Source organism: Delphinapterus leucas, chromosome 9, assembly GCF_059928025.1.
Source record: "Delphinapterus leucas isolate spDelLeu-1000000601 "Yukka" chromosome 9, BTC_Dleu_Yukka2, whole genome shotgun sequence".
In the NCBI taxonomy this organism is placed as follows: domain Eukaryota; kingdom Metazoa; phylum Chordata; class Mammalia; order Artiodactyla; family Monodontidae; genus Delphinapterus; species Delphinapterus leucas.
Window position 1 is genome coordinate 69064312 of NC_143137.1, and position 19037 is coordinate 69083348.

Sequence of the window (19037 nt, forward strand, 5' to 3'; positions counted from 1 at the left end):
ATAAAACTGTTTAAAATGCTAAAATATTATTATTATTATTATTCCACTTCAATTACAGCTCTTCATAGGGTGAGAAAATAGCCTGAAGGGTAAACCTCTAACCCATTTCAGCATTGCACCCTCCACTGGCAATGAGGAGAACTGCCAAGAGATTACCCAGTATACACGTGGCTGGGAACTTCAGGGAGGCCTAAAACCAGCTGCAGAGTGTGAGGTCCTACAAACTGGAATTCCTGACTTCCAGGCTGAGTCAGGAGGGCCACACCTTTTCTCTCCGGGCAGTCTACCTTTCCACACCCTCCCCCTCTGGCTCCATTTTCCTCTTCCCTTCCCTCCTCCAAACTCTTTCTAAATCTGCATGTGTCAAAGATTTGCTTGTGGCTGCGGACTTTCACTAACCTTCAGTCTCCCTGCCTCTTTCCCAGCACAGAGAGAGAAAACACCACCGACAATAGCAACAAAATACTTAACCCATTCTCCTGTTCCTAAATCTTTAGTCTCCTCATTTTTCTCAAATTTTCTCTATGTTGCATTAAGCTCCAGTATTGGAAAGTATACTTGAACTCCTACATTCCGTAATTGTTAAGACTTGCTTCCTAGCAGAGACTTAAGGATTCACCCTTGGAGACAGGAAGTGCCCCTTTCAAAGAGAAGGTCTCCATTTTTTACAGATTCTGCTCTTAAGCACGTCCTGCCTTTCCTCATTTGGCCGCAGTCCACTGCTGATGGCAAATAGCCAGGGAGTGAAGAGGGATGCTGAGAGGTCAGCGTGGGACTATGGTCTCAGTGGTCTCTTCATCTGAGACTCTTTACCCTGAAATGCCCCTCAGGGTGGGACCACTCCTCCCAAACAACACAAGAGGACAGTCCACTCAATAAAAAGAGCCAACTGGGTCTTTCACTGCTGTTTGTCTTGAAACAGCATCCCTCACTCTCCTAACTCTTGCTTTAGTCCAGGTTTGCCTTTTAAAAATCAGGGATCATTTCCATATTCAGTACAATCATGTGGTATGCTGTGGCCCAGAGATTTTAGTTAAAATGACATGGTAACAATGGAGATGCTGACCTTACTAAGTAACCTTGAGCCAGAACCTCTGTCTGATCATTGACAGTTGAGCTTCTTTCCACAGGCTGTTCTGTATGGGCACAGATGGAACTGCTTTTAACTTCTCTACATCTGTTTTCCTATCTATTAAAATGGATATGTTGGTACCTTATTAATTACATCAACTTTCTTCAAAGGTGGTCTAAAAAACATCCAGGTTCATTTAAATGGTGATTTTAAATTTTGCCTTAAAAGTTAAAAAAAAATTAACTGGAGCCAATTATTTAGATGACTTTTTTTCCCTCTTCTGTTTCAATAAGAAGTAGCTTCACACATGTGACTCATGTAACTCAAGCTTGTGCAGTAAGGTAGTAGAAACATTTTGCTATATTATTGGGTAAATGTAAATTGCTTAGACTCAGAATCCCAAATTAAGATAAGCAAGACAGTGCTGGCGCCACCAAGGTGTACTCTATAAGTAGCCTAGAGGGAAGGTGGATTAAATAGTATTAACCTATTGAAAGTGAAAGTGTAAACAATTTCGCTTCATAGTTTCTAAAGGAATGTACCCATACATCATAGAAGGTTTTCAGAACTTTCAGACACAGGAAACGAATATCATATCTTAGAAACTTTATTTATGGTAATTTTAGTGGCATCAATCCAAAACTCATAAATGCAAAATGTTAAATGCTTAATAGTATAGAGGGGAAAAAAGATAATTAAAAATAAGATTGCTTCCTTCTAACATTTAAGAGTAAGAAAAAAAAGTGAAGAATAATAAAAATGAAATTCTTTTAAAATTATTTAATTCTAATTATTTTTTTAAGTTAATTTAGTCAGAGACTAGCCTTCATAGCCCAGTTTTCTGACTTGCTGTCATTTAGATTTTATTTTATGATGAGATGAATGTTGAACCACAATAAGTGCATCAAGTTTTTAGTATTATGACACCTTTTTAATAAGTAATGTAATAGTAGTAAATCCAAATTTGGTGATTTGTTTAGCTGAAGCCAGAAGTTTTAAAATTTACGTAAAGCAGTTATTTAACTAAGCACTAGGAAGAAAAACCAAGAAAAGAAATTAAATAGTAGTGTTCTCAGAGGGAAAAGAGAATATGAAGTGTATCCTAAAAGTAAACATCATTGAAAGATGTTGGTACATTTTCCATTAACATCATATGCAAAGGCAGACTCTACTCCCAGCTGCTATAATGTAGGATAGTGTTATGAGGTGTCAGATGTTATTCTCCAAGACAGTAACCAGAGAGCAGACTTCTGCACTAAAGCATCTGTGAATTTTTCTCCCTCCTGAACTCTCATTAAAAAGAATTGTGTTTTGTTGGGCTTCCCTGGTGGCGCGGTGGTTGAGAGTCCACCTGCTGATGCAGGGGATGCGGGTTCGTGCCCAGGTACAGGAAGATCCCATATGCCGCGGAGCGGCTGGGCCCGTGAGCCATGGCCGCTGAGCCTGCGCGTCCGGAGCCTGTGCTCCGCAACGGGAGAGGCCACTGCAAAAAACAATTGCGTTTGGCTTTTTTTTTTTTTGCGGTACGCGGGCCTCTCACTGTTGTGGCCTCTCCCGTTGCGGATCACAGGCTCCGGACGCGCAGGCTCAGCGTCCATGGCTCACGGGCCCAGCCGCTCCGCGGCACGAGGGACCCTCCCGCACCGGGGCACGAACCCGTGTCCCCTGCATTGGCAGGTGGACTCCCAACCACTGTGCCGCCAGGGGAGGCCGTGTTTTGCTTTTATACCCTTGAAGGGTGACCTTTTTTCTTCTTTGTCTGGCTCAAACTACAAGGTATGATCCCTGTGGATCTTTTAAAATCTGTCCTTATTACTGATTTAGTATACATCCGTTCTATTCCCTGTCCTGTAGTTATAATTATTTGCTACCACTTTAAATTCCTTCTCTTTTGAGATTAAAATTCAAACCAGTTTTGTCACTTAAGAAATCTTGAAAAATATCCATCTCATTTTTCCTCTCATTTCCCCCAATAGATACATATTTCCTTTCTTTTAAATTTTCTTGTTGCCCCTGGCTCTACATTTTCTTTTTTGCCTTTCCTCTTATAACTTTTGTTTCTTATGCACCAGGTGTCTTCCATTGCCTGCTTTAAGTCCCTCTAAAGCTCATGTTTTCCACAGCGAATAGCTACCTATAACGACTTTATTAGCCAGAAAAGTTTGTGTTTATACAACAAATATCAGAATATTTTATTGCCTGCAGAGAAAACATTCAGATGATTAACTTCTTCAGTTTTTATCTAGTTTGTTGTCTTTCAAGCATCCCCCTTGACCCCCTCTTCTTTATGTTGCAAGCTCTTCTTTATAAATATTGATCAGTTTTTTCTGGGTTTCTAATGCTTAATACTTTCATGCTTTTATCAAACCTTTTTGTATTTTATAACTAGTCAAATGCTACAGCAGTACTCCTAGATTTAAATGTACGTTAAATGAGCCTCATGTTGTTGAGTGATGTTTCTGTACACAAGCTGGAGCTCTTTCTGCTACTGCCATCTAGTGGTTCTCCTCTTTTCCAGGAGTACTTTCTAGAAATTACGTGTAGGTGGAATTCAATAGCTAAAGATATCCAAGTGGAAATTATAAGAGTTTTATTTCACATTGTATTGAAATAATCCTGTTTAATATTATCTAAAGAAGAATAGGGAAAGTACCTTTTCCATGGAAATAAAATACAACTTCTAGCTGAAGATTTTAAAAAATATACCTACATGCTGATGCCTAAGGGATGTCATGTCAGAAGCGCCTGGAGCTCTTCCGCATCAGCATGCCTCCCACCTCCAGCCTGGTTCATTAAGTATCCTAGCACCTGCGCACAAGGAAATCCGAGTCCCCTGTGCCTGGCCAGAGGTAGATGAGATGCAAAACCCGCATCTCTTCACCTCTACTCCTGCTGAGATCTGAAGCTGCTACTGGCATTTATATGTTCTGAACTAGGTGCAATGGTGTGAAGCCGAGGAAGAAAATTATAATAGAACAGTGTGCCACAACTCTGCCCATCTCCACGCAGGCACCCATGTGACCTTTGAGACTGGAAGAAGAGAACTAATGAACAAATACTTTAATAAAGAGCAGCATCAAGAACCCTCTAGAGCTGATATTGAGTTCTTTCTTTACTGATTAATTTACGGACATGTTAAACGTTTCCTCATTTGTGACAGATTTGGGTCAAAGATATGTCCTCAGCACCTAGCACAGTTCCTAGTAGATAGTAAGCACTCCGAAAATATTTGTTGAATGAATGAATTTAACAGATAGGAAAAGTAAGTCCTGCGATGAATAAGTAAGGGTTTGGTGAAACCATTGGTCTGTGAAGCAGAGCTTTACATACTGTTATGTTTTATATTAACCTTGCAATTTCTCATATTTTATCAAGTGATAAATGTAACTGATTTCGAAACCTGACATCTTAATTTGGATTCTTTCTTTGCAGCTCTCTACCAAAACCCTTTATGCCGATATAACTTGTACCGTTTATACACAATCTACCACCTTCCAGGAGTAGAGTTGCTTGACGGAAATCGTAAGAACACCTCTTCTTGCAGAGAAATATTTGAGAGTCAGTCTTATAACTCAGTGGTTTAAACTGCTGATGTTTTTTGGAAATAATTGTCTTTGTAAAGTTTTTCAATTATTTATTTTTGAAATGTTTGCTGTATGAAATTTGCTATAGTTTAGGAATTCATGTCTGTTGACCACTTTATAGGAAAGGCCATCTAACTGAGCATGAGGAAATGTCTCCTTTTGATTCTAGTTTTGACAGTAATGTGTTGAATGCCAATTCACTGACCCCCCGGCACCCTTAATTTTTTATTTCAAAAATGAGACAATTGGGCTAAGTCTCATAGGCCTATTTAAGTTCTAAAAGTCATATTCTTTGAAATTCTGTAAATATGTATGTATATATATACTAAAACATATATAATAACTTCTATGTGATATATTTTTAGACATTGTAGATAAACTAGTATGTCTGATTTATATAAGCCACAAAAAAGAAAAATCAACCTCAGTGCATTACATTTTACATTTTTTGAGGTCTATTTTACCCAGAAGTTCTTTATTACCTATCTACTTACCTTTCTACAGATTTGAACATTCTTAATAACTTATAATTGAGTAACTTCTAAATGAGAATATATTAAAACCTTATGTTTATTCCTCTTCTTCCACATAGCCATGAGGAAAAGAAGGGATGTAGCACAGCTGCAATTTCAGTCATCCATGGTGATGTGTTAGAATGTGATGCGATAGGATTGATTTGTGCCTTGTGACATGAGGGACATATATTGAGCACTTGTAAGACTATGGAAATAACTTTTTACAAATTAATTTTGACAGGATGTTCACATACAACATGGGATAAATCCATTTTTAAAAGTAATTCTATTTTGAATCACTCTGCATATCTATTTATAATGTTATATAATAACATTACTTTTTGCATTTATCAGAAGTTACAGAAAAAGAAAGAAGATCAATGATTACGATTTTTAACCATAAAAAGTCTCATATTGTTCAATCAATAGCATTCAGAGGAAAAGTAGATGCCTCATGGAATCCAAGATCACCACTTAAGCAAAAACCAGCCCAGAGAGTACCTTCAGGTATTTAAAAAAAATGAAAAAAATGAAATGAAAACTTCTCAAACTTTTGGTTAATTTAGTTATCATAATAACTTCAATTTACAATAAGCTAAACAGTTATGTAGTGAAATAAATATTTTCCAATTTTATTAGCCTACCTAAATATATAACTTTCATCTTCATTTGTGTGTATTAAATAAGATAATGTGATAACGAGATAATACATTGAAGTCCTTACCCCAGTATCTAGCACAGCATAAAGGGCTCAATGAATAAGCTACAATTGCTATTATTACCATTGACACTGGATAATTTCAACAATTAAGGCTATAAGTTTTTGATAATATAGAAAAATATAAAGAAGAAATAAAGATCATCTGCAATTCCTCCATTCAGAAATAAGCACTATTATTTTGTTGTACTCTCATAGATGGTGATCATATGCAAGTATAACCTGAATATCTTCAGTAATGTTTCATTAGATGGAATTTAATTTCTTGTATGTAACAGAAATCCAACTACAGTGACTTAAGTAAAAAGAGGTTAACTTTTCTCACACAACAAAGAGTATACAGTGTCCAAGGTTAGTGTAAGGTTCAATGATATTTTCAGTGTTCGAGAATACATCTATCTTTTGTTCTGCAATTCTTTTTAAAGAAATATGTTTATTTGGTCACAACAGCTAAACCTGCTACTAGGTTTAGTAACATACCCTAGTGAATTTAGATTTTTGACCCATTTAGGATCCTGTATTCTATAAATTTTATTTATTTATTTTTTTAACATCCTTCTTGGAGTATAATTGCTTTACAATGATGTGTTAGTTTCTGCTTTATAACAAAGTGAATCAGTTATACATATACATATGTTCCCATATCTCTTCCCTCTTGCGTCTCCCTTCCTCCCACCCTCCCTATCCCACCCCTCTAGGTGGTCACAAAGCACCGAGCTGATCTCCCTGTGCTATGCGGCTGCTTCCCACTAGCTATCGATTTTACGTTTGGTAGTGTATATATGTCCATGCCACTCTCTCACCTTCTCACAGCTTACCCTTCCCCCTCCCCATATGCTCAAGTCCATTCTCTAGTAGGTCTGTGTCTTTATTCCTGTCTTGCCCCTAGGTTCTTCATGACCTTTTTATTTTTTCTTTTTCCTTTCTTAGATTCCATATATATGTTAGCATACGGTATTTGTTTTTCTCTTTTTGACTTACTTCACTCTGTTTGACAGACTCTAGGTCTATCCACCTCATTACAAGTAGCTCAATTTCGTTTCTTTTTATGGCTGAGTAATATTCCATTGTATATATGTGCCACATCTTCTTTATCATCTGTTGATGGACACTTCAGTTGCTTCCATGTCCTGGCTATTGTAAATAGAGCTGCAATGAACATTTTGGTACATGACTCTTTTTGAATTATGGTTTCCTCAGTGTATATGCCCAGTAGTGGGATTGCTGGGTCATATGGTAGTTCTATTTTTAGTTTTTTAAGGAACCTCCATACTGTTCTCCATAGTGGCTGTATCAATTTACATTCCCACCCACAGTGCAAGAGGGTTCCCTTTTCTCCACACCCTCTCCAGCATTTATTGTTTGTAGATTTTTTGATGATGGCCATTCTGACCAGTGTGAGATGATATCTCATTGTAGTTTTGATTTGCATTTCTCTAATGATTAATGATGTTGAGCATCCTTTCATGTGTTTGTTGGCAATCTGTATATCTTCTTTGGAGAAATGTCTATTTAGGTCTTCTGCCCATTTTTGGATTGGGTTGTTTGTTTTTTTGATATTGAGCTGCATGAGCTGCTTATAAATTTTGGAGATTAATCCTTTGTGAGTTGTTTCATTTGCAAATATTTTCTCCCATTGTGAGGGTTGTCTTTTTGCCTTGTTTATGGTTTCCTTTGCTGTGAAAAAGCTTTTAAGTTTCATTAGGTCCCATTTGTTTCTTTTTGTTTTTATTTCCATTTCTCTAGGAGGTGGGTCAAAAAGGATCTTGCTGTGATTTATGTCATAGAGTGTTCTGCCTATGTTTTCCTCTAAGAGTTTTAGAGTGTCTGGCCTTACATTTATGTCTTTAATCCATTTTGAATTTATTTTTGTGTATAGTGTTAGGGAGTGTTCTAATTTCATTCTTTTCCATGTAGCTGTCCAATTTTCCCAGCACCACTTATTGAAGAGGCTGTCTTTTCTCCATTGTATATTCTTGCCTCCTTTATCAAACACAAGGTGACCATATGTTTGTGCGTTTGTCTCTGGGCTTTGTATCTTGTTCCATTGATCTATATTTCTGTTCTTGTGCCAGTACCATACTGTCTTGATGACTATAACTTTGTAGTATAGTCTGAAGTCAGGGAGGCAGATTCCTCCAGCTCTGTTTTTCTTTCTCAAGATTGCTTTGGCTATTTGGAGTCTTTTGTATTTCCATACAAATTGTGAACTTTTTTATTCTAGTTCTGTGAAAAATGCCATTGGTAGTTTGATAGGGATTGCATTGAATCTGTAGATTGCTTTGGGTAGTATAATCATTTTCATAATGTTCATTCTTCCAATCCAAGAACATGGTATATCTCTCCATCTGTTTGTATCATCTTTAATTTCTTTCATCAGTGTCTTATAGTTTTCTGCATACTCGTCTTTTGTCTCCTTAGGTAGGTTTATTCCTAGGTATTTTATTCCTTTTGTTGCAGTGGTAAATGGGAGTGTTTCCTTAATTTCTCTTTCAGATTTTTCATCATTATTGTATAGGAATGCAAGAGATTTCTGTGCATTAATTTTGTATCCTGCTACTTTACCAAATTCATTGACTAGCTCTCATAGTTTTCTGGTAGTATCTTTAGGATTCTCTATGTATAGTATCATGTTATCTAAAAACAGTGACAGTTTTACTTCTTTTCCAATTTGTATCCCTTTTATTTCTCTTTCTTTTCTGATTATTGTGGCTAAAACTTCCAAAACTATGTTGAATAATAGTAGTGAGATTGGGCAACCTTGTCTTTTTCCTGATATTAGTGGAAATGGTTTCAGCTTTTCAGCATTGAGAACGATGTTGGCTGTGGGTTTGTCATATATGGCCTTTATTATGTTGAGGTAAGTTCCCTCTGTGCCTACTTTCTGGAGGGTTTTTATCATAAATGGGTGTTGAATTTTGTCAAAAGCTTTTTCTGCATCTAGTGAGATGATCATATGGTTTTATTCTTTCAGTTTGTTAATATGGTGTATCACATTGATTGATTTGCGTATATTGAAGAATCCTTGCATTCCTGGAATCAGCCCCACTTGATCATGGTGTATGATCCTTTTAATGTGCTGTTGGATTCTGTTCACTAGTATTTTGTTGAGGATTTCTGCATCTATGTTCATCAGTGATATTGGTCTGTAGTTTTCTTTCTTTGTGACATCTTTGTCTGGTTTTGATATCGTGGTGATGGTGGTCTCGTAGAATGAGTTTGGGACTGTTCCTCCCTCTGCTATATTTTGGAAGAGTTTGAGAAGGATAGGTGTTAGCTCTTCTCTAAATGTTTGATAGAATTCGCCTGTGAAGCCATCTGGTCCTGGGCTTTTGTTTGCTGGAAGATTTTTCATCACAGTCTCAATTTCAGTGCTTGTGATTGGTCTGTTTATAGTTTCCATTTCTTCCTCATTAAGTCTCAGAAGGTTGTGCTTTTCTAAGAATTTATCCATTCCTTCTAGGTTGTCCATTTTATTGGCATATAGTTGCTGTAGTAATCTCTCATGATTCTTTGTATATCTGCAGTGTCAGTTGTTACTTCTCCTTTTTCATTTCTAATTCTATTGAGTATTCTCCCTTTTTTTCTTGATGAGACTGGCCAATGGTTTATCAATTTTGTTTATCTTCTCAGGGAACCAGCTTTTGGTTTTATTGATCTTTGCTATTGTTTCCTTCATTTCTTTTTCATTTATTTCTGATCTGATCTTTATAATTTCTTTCTTTCTGCTAACTTTGGGGTTTTTTGTTCTTCTTTCTCTAATTGCTTTAGGTGTAAGGTTAGTTTGTTTATTTGAGATGTTTGTTTCTTGAGGTAGGATTGTATTGCTATAATCTTCTTTCTTAGAACTCCTTTTGTTGCAACCCATAGGTTTTGGGTTGTCGTGTTTTCATTGTCATTTGTTCCTAGGTATTTTTTGATTTCCTCTTTGATTTCTACAGTGATCTCTTGGTTATTAAGTAGTGTATTGTTAGCCTCCATGTGTTTGTATTTTTTACAGATTTTTTCCTGTAATTGATATCTAGTCTCATAACGTTGTGGTCGGAAAAGATACTTGATAGGATTTCAATTTTCTTAAATTTACCAAGGCTTGATTTGTGACCCAAGACATGATCTATCCTGGAGAATGTTCCATGAGCACTTGAGAAGAAAATGTATTCTGTTGTTTATGGATGGAATGTCCTATAAATATCAGTTAAGTCCATCTTGTTTAGTGTATCATTTTTTTTTTTGCGGTACGTGGGCCTCTCACTGTTGTGGCCTCCCCCGTTGCGGAGCACAGGCTCCGGACGCGCAGGCCCAGCAGCCATGGCTCACGGGCCCAGCCGCTCCGCGGCACGTGGGATCCTCCCGGACTGGGGCATGAACCCGTGTCCCCTGCATCGGCAGGCGGACTCTCAACCACTGCGCCACCAGGGAAGCCCTAGTGTATCATTTAATGCTTGTGTTTCCTTATTTATTTTCATTTTGGATGATCTGTCCATTGGTGAAAGTGGGGTGTTAAAGTCCCCTGCTATGATTGTTCTGTTACTGTCAATTTCCCCTTTTATGGCTGTTACCATTTGCCTTATGTGCTGAGATGCTCCTATGTTGGGTGCCTAAATATTTACAATTGTTGTATCTTCTTCTTGGATTGATCCCTTGATCATTATGTAGTGTCCTTCTTTGTTTCTTGTAATAGTCTTTATTTTACAGTCTATTTTGTCTGATATGAGAATTGCTACTCCAGCTTTCTTTTGATATCCATTTGCATGGATTATCTTTTTCCATCCCCTCACTTTCAGTCTGTATGTGTCCCTAACTCAGAAGTGGGTCTCTTGTAGACAGCATATATATGGGTCTTGGTTTTTATCCATTTAGCCAGTCTATGTCTTTTGGTTTGAGCATTTAATCCATTTACATTCGAGGTTCTTATTGATATGTATGTTCGTATTACCATTTTCTTAATAGTTTTGGTTTGTTATTGTAGGTCTTTTCCTTCTCTTGTGTTTCCTGCCTAGAGAAGTTCCTTTAGAATTTGTTGTAAAGCTGGTTTGCCGGTACTGGGTTCTCTTAGCTTTCTCTTGTCTGTAAACATTTTAATTTCTGTGTCAAATCTGAATGAGATGCTTGCTGGGTAGGGTAATTTTGGTTGTAGGTTTTTCCCTTTCATCACTTTAAATATGTCCTGCCACTCCCTTCTGGCTTGCAGAGTTTTTGATGAAAGATCAGCTGTTAACGTTATGGGGATTCCCTTGTATGTTATTTGTTTTTCCCTTGCAGCTTTTAATAGTTTTTTCTTTGTGTTTTTCATAGTTTGATTAATATGTGTCTTGGTGTGTTTCTCCTTGGATTTATCCTGTATGGGACTCTCTGCACTTCCTGGACTTAATTAACTATTTCCTTTCCCATATTAGGGAAGTTTCCAAGTATAATCTCTTCAAATATTTTCTCAGTCCCTTTCTTTTTCTCTTCTTCTTCTCGGACCCCTATAGTTCAAATGTTGGTGCACTTAATGTTGTCCCAGAGGTCTCTAAGACTGTCCTCAATTCTTTTCATTCTTTTTTCTTTATTCTGCTCTGCAGTAGTTATTTCCACTGTTTTATCTTCCAGGTCACTTATCTGTTCTTCTGCCTCAGTTATTCTGCTATTGATTCCTTCTAGAGAATTTAAAATTTCATTTATTGTTGTTCATCATTGTTTATTTGCTCTTTAGTTCTTCTAGGTCCTTGTTAAACGTTTCTTGTATCTTCTCTATTCTATTTCCAAGATTTTGGGTCATCTTTACTATCATTACTCTGAATTGTTTTTCAGGTAGACTGCCTATTTCCTGTTCATTTGTTAGGTCTGGTGGGTTTTTATCTTGCTCCTTCATCTGCTATGTGTTTTTCTGTCTTCTCATTTTGCTTAACTTACTGTGTTTGGGGTCTCCTTTTTGCAGCCTGCAGGTTTGTAGTTCCCATTGTTTTTGGTGTCTGCACCCAGTGTCTAAGGTTGGTTCAGTGGGTTGTGTAGGCTTCCTGGTGGAGGGGACTAGTGCCTGTGTTCTGGTGGATGAGGCTAGATCTTGTCTTTCTGGTGGGCAGGACCATGTCCAGTGGTGTGTTTTGGTGTGTCTGTGACCTTATTATGATTTTAGGCAGCCTCTTTGCTAATGGGTGGGTTTGTGTTCCTTTCTTGCTGGTTGTTTGGCATAGGGTGTCCAGCAGTGTAGCTTGCTGGTTGTTGAGTGGAGCTGGGTCTTAGCGTTGAGATGAAGATCTCTGGGAGAGCTTTTGCCACTTGATATTCGTGGAGCTGGGAGGTCTCTGGTGGACCAATGTCCTGAACTCGGCTCTCCCACCTCAGAGGCACAGGTCTGACACCCAACTGGAGCACCAAGACCCTGTCAGCCATACGGCTCAGAAGGAAAGGGGGGAAAAAAAAAGGAAGAAAAAAAGTAATAATAAAATAAAGTTATTGAATAAAAAATAATTATTAAAAATTAAAAAGTAATTAAAAAAGAAAAAAAAGAAAGAAAGAAGAGAGCAACCATACCAAAAAACAAATCCCCCAATGATAACAAGTGCTAAAAATTATACTAAAAAAAAAAAAAAATCCCAAAACGGACAGACAGAACCCTAGGACAAATGGTAAATGCAAAGCTATACAGACAAAATCACACACAGAAGCATACACATACACACTCACAAAAAGAGAGAAAGAAAATAATATATATATTGTTGCTCCCTAAGTCCACCACCTCAATTTTGGGACGATTCGTTGTCTACTCAGGTATTCCACAGATGCAGGGTACATCAAGTTGATTGTGGAGATTTAATCCGCTGCTCCTGAGGCTGCTGGGAGAAATTTCCCTTTCTCTTCTTTGTTCACACAGCACCTGGGGTTCAGCTTTCGATATGGCCCCGCCTCTGCGTGTAGGTCACCTTAGGGCATCTCTTCCCTCCCCAGACAGGACGGGGTTACAGGAGCAGCTGCTTCGGGGACTCTGGCTCACTCAGGCCGGGAGGAAGGAGACAGTACGGATGGGGGGCGAGCCTGCAGCGGCAGAGGCCGGTGTGACGTTGCACCAGCCTGAGGTGTGCCGTGCGTTCTCCCGGGGAAATTGTCCCAGGATCCCGGGACCCTGGCAGTGGCGGGCTGCATAGGCTCCCGGGAGGGGGGTGTGGAGAGTGACCTGTGCTTGCACAGAGGCTTCTTAGTGGCTGCAGCAGCAGCCTTAGCGTCTCATCCCCGTCTCTGGTGTCCGGGCTCCTTTAAGCGGCTCTCTGAATCCCCTCCCCTCGCGCACCAGGAAACAAGGAGGCAAAAAAAGTCTCTCGCCGCTTCCGCCGCTCCAGACTCTTCCCGGACTCCCTCCCGGCTATCTGTGGCGCACTAGCCCCTTCAGGCTGTGTTCACGCAGCCAAACCCAGTCCTCTCCCTGGGTTCCGCCCTCCGAAGCCCGAGCCTCAGCTCCCAAATCCCCGCCCGCCCCGGCAGGTGAGCAGACAAGCCTCTCGGGCTGGTGAGTGCTGGTCGGCACCGATCCTCTGTGCGGGAATCTCTTCGCTTTGCCCTCTGCACCCCTGTGGCTGTGCTCTCCTCCGGGGCTCCGAAGCGCCCCCCCCCCACTCCGCCACCTGCAGTCTCCGCCCGCGAAGGGGCTTCCTAGTGTGTGGACACCTTTCCTCCTTCACAGCTCCCTCCCACTGGTGCAGGTCCCGTCCCTATTCTTTTGTCTGTTTTTTCTTTTGCCCTACCCAGGTACGTGGGGAGTTTCTTGCCTTTTGGGAGGTCTAAGGTCTTCTGCCAGCGATGAGTAGGTGTTCTGTAGGAGCTGTTCCACATGTAGATGTATTTCTGCTGTATTTGTGGGGAGGAAGGTGATCTCCACGTCTTACTCTTCCGCCATCTTGAAGGTCTCAGCTGCTTTTTCAAACAAGAATCAAGTCAAGGTTCACGATTACATTTGGTTGTTGTGGCAGACTTCTCTTTTAAAATAGTCTTGGGCTTCCCTGGTGGCGCAGTGGTTAAGAGTCCGCCTGCCGATGCAGGGGACGCGGGCTCGTGCCCCGGTCCGGGAAGATCCTACATGCCGCGAAGCGGCTGGGCCCGTGAGCCATGGCCGCTGAGCCTGCGTGTCCGGAGCCTGTGCTCCGCAATGGGAGAGGCCACAGCAGTGAGAGGCCCGCGTACCGCAAAAAAATAAATAAATAAAAATAAAATAGTCTTAAATTTTTCCCATGACTTTTTGAAGGGACCAGGCCAGTTACATTATGGAATGCCTCAATTTGTATGATTGTTTCCACAAAGTATAATTCAACGTGTCCCTTTATCCCCTGTATGTCCTATAGAATAGAAGTAATGTCTGGAGGACACGTTCTGGATGCGGAAGGCTATAGTGTAGAGCAGTGGTTGTCGAAGTGTGGTCCCCAAATCAGCAGCAGCAGCATCACTTAGTAATTTGCTACAGATGCACATTCTTGCCCCAAACAACATCTACTGAATTAGAAACTCAGGGTGGACCCAGGAAGCTATGTTTTAACAAGCCTTTCAGGTGATTCTGATGTGTACTCCCACCAGAGAACAACCAATGTAGAGGCAAGAACACAAGGTTTAGATCAGATTCTCCTGGATTTTAACACCAGCTCTGCTAGTAATTACAATTTTTATTTTGGACATGAATTTGCTTCACCTTTCTGTTTTTTAAAATGGGGGTAATATCTTCCTTTGGCTGTTAGGATGCTTAATATGCAAACCATTGCAACACCTGATCTGACACATATCAACTGCATGATAAGTTGGACTGTTCTCTTGGTCAGCCACTTCCTTGTTTTTTCTTTTAGTTCATGTAAAAGCTAATGCTCAAACTGAATGTTTACTGGATTAGTGGGGGTAAGCCATGCTGCGGTAGGAAAGGAATCTCGGGATAGAAAACCTCCACTCTTAAAAATAGCTAATACACCCAGTAACAAGCAATATATGGTAACTCCCATCTGTTTTTCAGGGCTAGAGAGTTTTTCAGGTGTGAGGAGGATAGCTGATTGCTACCTTTAGTGCTTTACATTTCTTTCATATCAAACCTCCAAAAACAAAATTAGGGAAGAAAGGATAGGGAGAGTATTTCATTGCATTTGAAATTTTTTCTTCTTAATTCACATTCTTAATTCATAGACAGGCTGACTATAAGCCTCCCCCAAATTGGCAGCATGACCGTAATCAATCTCCTCATTTTCTACAAACCAAACATATATAATAAAATTAATAAAACTCACTATGTAAGTTTTTAAAACTTGTGCCTTATAGTTTTTATAGTTTCTATATTTGTTCTTACTGTGACATGCACATTTAGGACTCTGAATTCTTTTGTTGGAAATAAACTATTCTTGAAAATGTTTATAAAGCAGTTGTGACACCACATTTTGATTTTATTATTCTTAACCCTAAAATGAGAAAGAAATCAATTGTATTCCAAATAGATTGAGAAGCAAGGACAACTTGAAGTTTCTTCAAATTTCAGGAACAAAATTAAAAGACACAATTGGAAGAAATATTTGCAATACATACAATAGGAAAAGTTAATGCCCATTATCTCGAAGGACTCCTATAAATCAATTTGAAAACTAGTCACAAAAGATACGGACATTTATAGAAGGAAAAAAATGTGATGTCTAACAATCAGCCTCACTAGTGAGCAAGTAAGTGCAAATTAAAACAATGAGATACCATTTTCATCCTGCAGGTAGGTAAACACTGAAAAGGTTGGTGAAGTTGAGGGGAGAAAAGAGCATAACTCATACTCTTCCAAGAAAGTTGAACCAGGGTAAACTGATTCAACTTTCTTGGAAGGTCATATGGCAGTATGACAGTATCCACCCATATATAAAATGTGCAACACATTCAACACAGCAATTAAATTTGAAATCTGTCTCCTACAGAATTATTTGCACACATGAACAAAAATATATGTGTAAAGTGCTAATTGAAACTTTTTGTAATAGAAAAACAGAAAATCTAAATGGTCACTCAGAATGTTAGCTTATGGCACATCCATACAATATGAACAATTGGATTTAGAATCATTCCATGGTATATTTTGAGTACAAAGAAATATGTTGTGGAGTAATATAATGCAGAATGACAAAATTAGAATTTCGTCAGCAAACAAATCTTTGTGTATATGTATGTGCGTGAGTGCACGTGCATACGCACATAGCGGGCTGGAGGCATACATACAAAACTCTTAACGGTGATACTTCTGATATAAGGAATTGGACAGGTCAAAGGGAGATTTCACTTTTTACTATTTTCTTGTTTATATTCATCAAAAGTAAAATGTGAGCTTTTTGTAATTAAAAACATAGAAAGAATCTGGGGAGATGAAAAAAGACATGGGAGACTTGGGTTAGCCACTTGTGAAGGGAAAGATGCCTTGAACCCCTCTCCTAAGGCAGAGGCTGTGTGCTCCCTGCTGCCTGTGAGTTGGCAAGAGCTCAGACTGTGGGCTTTGCTGGCCCAACAGGTGCTGGTACATTCCATCACTAGCCTGGCACTGGGCCTTCTGGAGAGGAATAAACAAAGTAATGACAGTCTCTAGAAAATACCATAAGAAATCCAAGCTTTGAGGGCTAGCCTTTGAGCTCCAAAGCTAGGTAAGATGTAGATTCTTGTGATCTAGGATTTGTTTATTTTGTGTCTTTGAAGTTAATGCCAAGAATCCAAGAGGTTTAAACTGCCCTAAATATTTTTTCCTCATTTGGTCTATTAGTCCATTTACAGATGCATGTGCCTATCTGAAAAAAGAAAACGGATCCGTTTCCGCACATGAGACTGAGTATCTTAATTATAAAAATTTCCATTTGGATTCCGTTGGTAACTAAATTGATTGAGCATTTTGTTTTCAGAGTTTTGAGACGTGTATTGTATTAAAGAATTTGTCTTAAAACCTTAGACACACCTAAGGCACTATATCTGAAAGAAAATTTGAGTTTGAGGTTAGGTATCACGGCAATTTTGACCGATTGAACTATTTATCTAAATGATTGCTCAAAAACCAGAGAGCTATGCTCTAGACTTTTTCCTTTATAGCATTATTTCATTGTTTTAAAATGTTGACTAAACATTTGAAAAATACTAATTTAGAATTTTTCTTTTAGACTTTGCATTTGCGAATAATGTAGACAAGTAAGTGATTTTTAAACTTTACTTTTCTTACCAGATTATTTCATAATCGTGTTGATTCCCTAGATTATTCCCATTTCCAAAAATGGATTTTAATGGGTTAAAAAAATGACTAACTCTTCATAGATCAGAAAAATTGCTGTCTTCCTGGGATATATGAGTTCAAACTATGTGTTCATATTTGACATATTTAGATTTTTTAATATTATTATTATAACCTAAAATAAATGAAAATGTGGGGTGAGGTGGAGGGAGAAGTTAGACAAAAAAGTTAAAAAAGAAAAAGACAAAATCTTGAAAGTAAGCATAAAAAAACCTTAAGAATTACCTGATATTGTAAATGAAGGTCTTTACTTCTTTGTTTACTGTTCCCCTAAATATGTTCAGTGAGAGCAATTATTAACATTTTATATTCACTGGAATTTACATTTTCAAAAGAAATAGTTCATAAAACTATGAAAAACATTAAATTTATGAATATTGATGAATTTTAAAATCATCATTCTGTTTTAATATTGTACTTAGGAATTTTTTCTTTGGATTCAGTCTTGAAAAACAGTATCTCCAAGCACTTTTACAAAATATAGTATAATATAGAGTTATATAGTAATTAACTATTATTAATAATAATTATAATTAAAAGTTATAATAACTTTTCAATAAAATGTACATAAGATACTAATATGCATATGATATCTCTATATATTTTTTAATCATTTCATTTAACCACTGATTTGAAATATGAATGCTTGAATATGTGAGACCTATTATAGCTGATCCCAAATATATTCACTCTATTTTTAAAATAAACAATATATACAATAAAAATGGTGTTACTTGTCCTGAAAGTCATTTGTCAGTAGGGCCCAAAAGTTATTTGTCAGTGGTACTACACTACAGATAAACGAAAAATATGGCACTGATTCACTTAAATTAAACATTGGTCTAACTGATTTTTTTTCTGACAAAATTGCCATTTTTTCAGAACTATGTTTGATGACCCAGAAGATGCTGTTTTTGTAAGGTCCTTGAAGCGATCGGCAATGGCTATTACCTCTCTGAACTGGGACACAGTTCCAACACGAGAGGAAAAATACCTTGAAGAGAAAGACACAGAACCTGTCCAAATGCTCACAGTTACACTGAGATAATCCTTGGGGTTTCTAGAAATCCTAGTAGTTTTCAGTTATACATTAAACTTTTCTGTGATTAGCATATTATATATTTATTGTGGTATTATTTGAAACATTTGAATGTAAACAGAAACACCAAGGAAAAATAATTCCTACATTTTATCTTATTTCTTTTGAAGTAAAACATGTATATAGAATTGTATACAAGTCATAAGTGTTTTGCTCAAAAATATTTCCAAAAATGAACATGTTCATGTAACAGGCATCCTAGATCAAGAAATGGAACCTTACCAGCACTCTAAAAACCTCCTCATTCCTGTTACCAGTCCAATGACCTGTTACTATCCACCCATCCTCCTGATTTCTAAACCATATATTTATTGTGTCTGTTTTTGAAAGGCATATAAATGGAATCATAGAAGTTGAATTATTTTTTTCTGGCTTCTTTTACTCAACATTATAAAATTGTAAAATTGACCATGTTGTTGCCAACAGCAATAATGCCGTTGTTCTCATTGCTGTATAGTATTCCATTGTATGACTACACCATATTATATGACTTTCACTCTCACCTTTGGAGGCACATGCCAGTTCTGGGTGTGGGTTTATGATCTGTGGTTGGCCTACACCAAAGCACTCTGCTAGAGGGAAGGGAAAACAGAAAAGCTTTCAGCAGTTGCCTTGTGCTGAGACACAAAACCGGACATGTAAGGTAACCCAAAACGCATTGCTGATCTTCACCAGCTAAGCTAAAGCGCTAGACCTAAAGCTTATAAAAAGCAGAAGGGGGCTTCCCGGGGCTTCCCTGGTGGCGCAGTGGTTGAGAGTCCGCCTGCCGATGCAGGGGACACGGGTTCGTGCCCCAGTCCGGGA

General features: G+C 38.3%; 1 protein-coding gene across 1 annotated transcript in view; it reads left to right on the top strand.

Moving 5' to 3' along the window:
• Positions 1 to 18738, top strand: part of LRRC72 (leucine rich repeat containing 72) — a 41634-nt gene extending 22896 nt beyond the window's left edge. Inside the window, exons 6-9 of the mRNA XM_022590042.2 lie at positions 4505 to 4594; positions 5526 to 5678; positions 17007 to 17034; positions 18017 to 18738. Coding sequence (XP_022445750.1) covers positions 4505 to 4594; positions 5526 to 5678; positions 17007 to 17034; positions 18017 to 18182 — 437 coding nt within the window. The 3' untranslated portion in view covers positions 18183 to 18738. The remainder of the gene's footprint in view (positions 1 to 4504; positions 4595 to 5525; positions 5679 to 17006; positions 17035 to 18016) is intronic.
• The last annotated feature ends 299 nt before the right edge of the window (positions 18739 to 19037 follow it).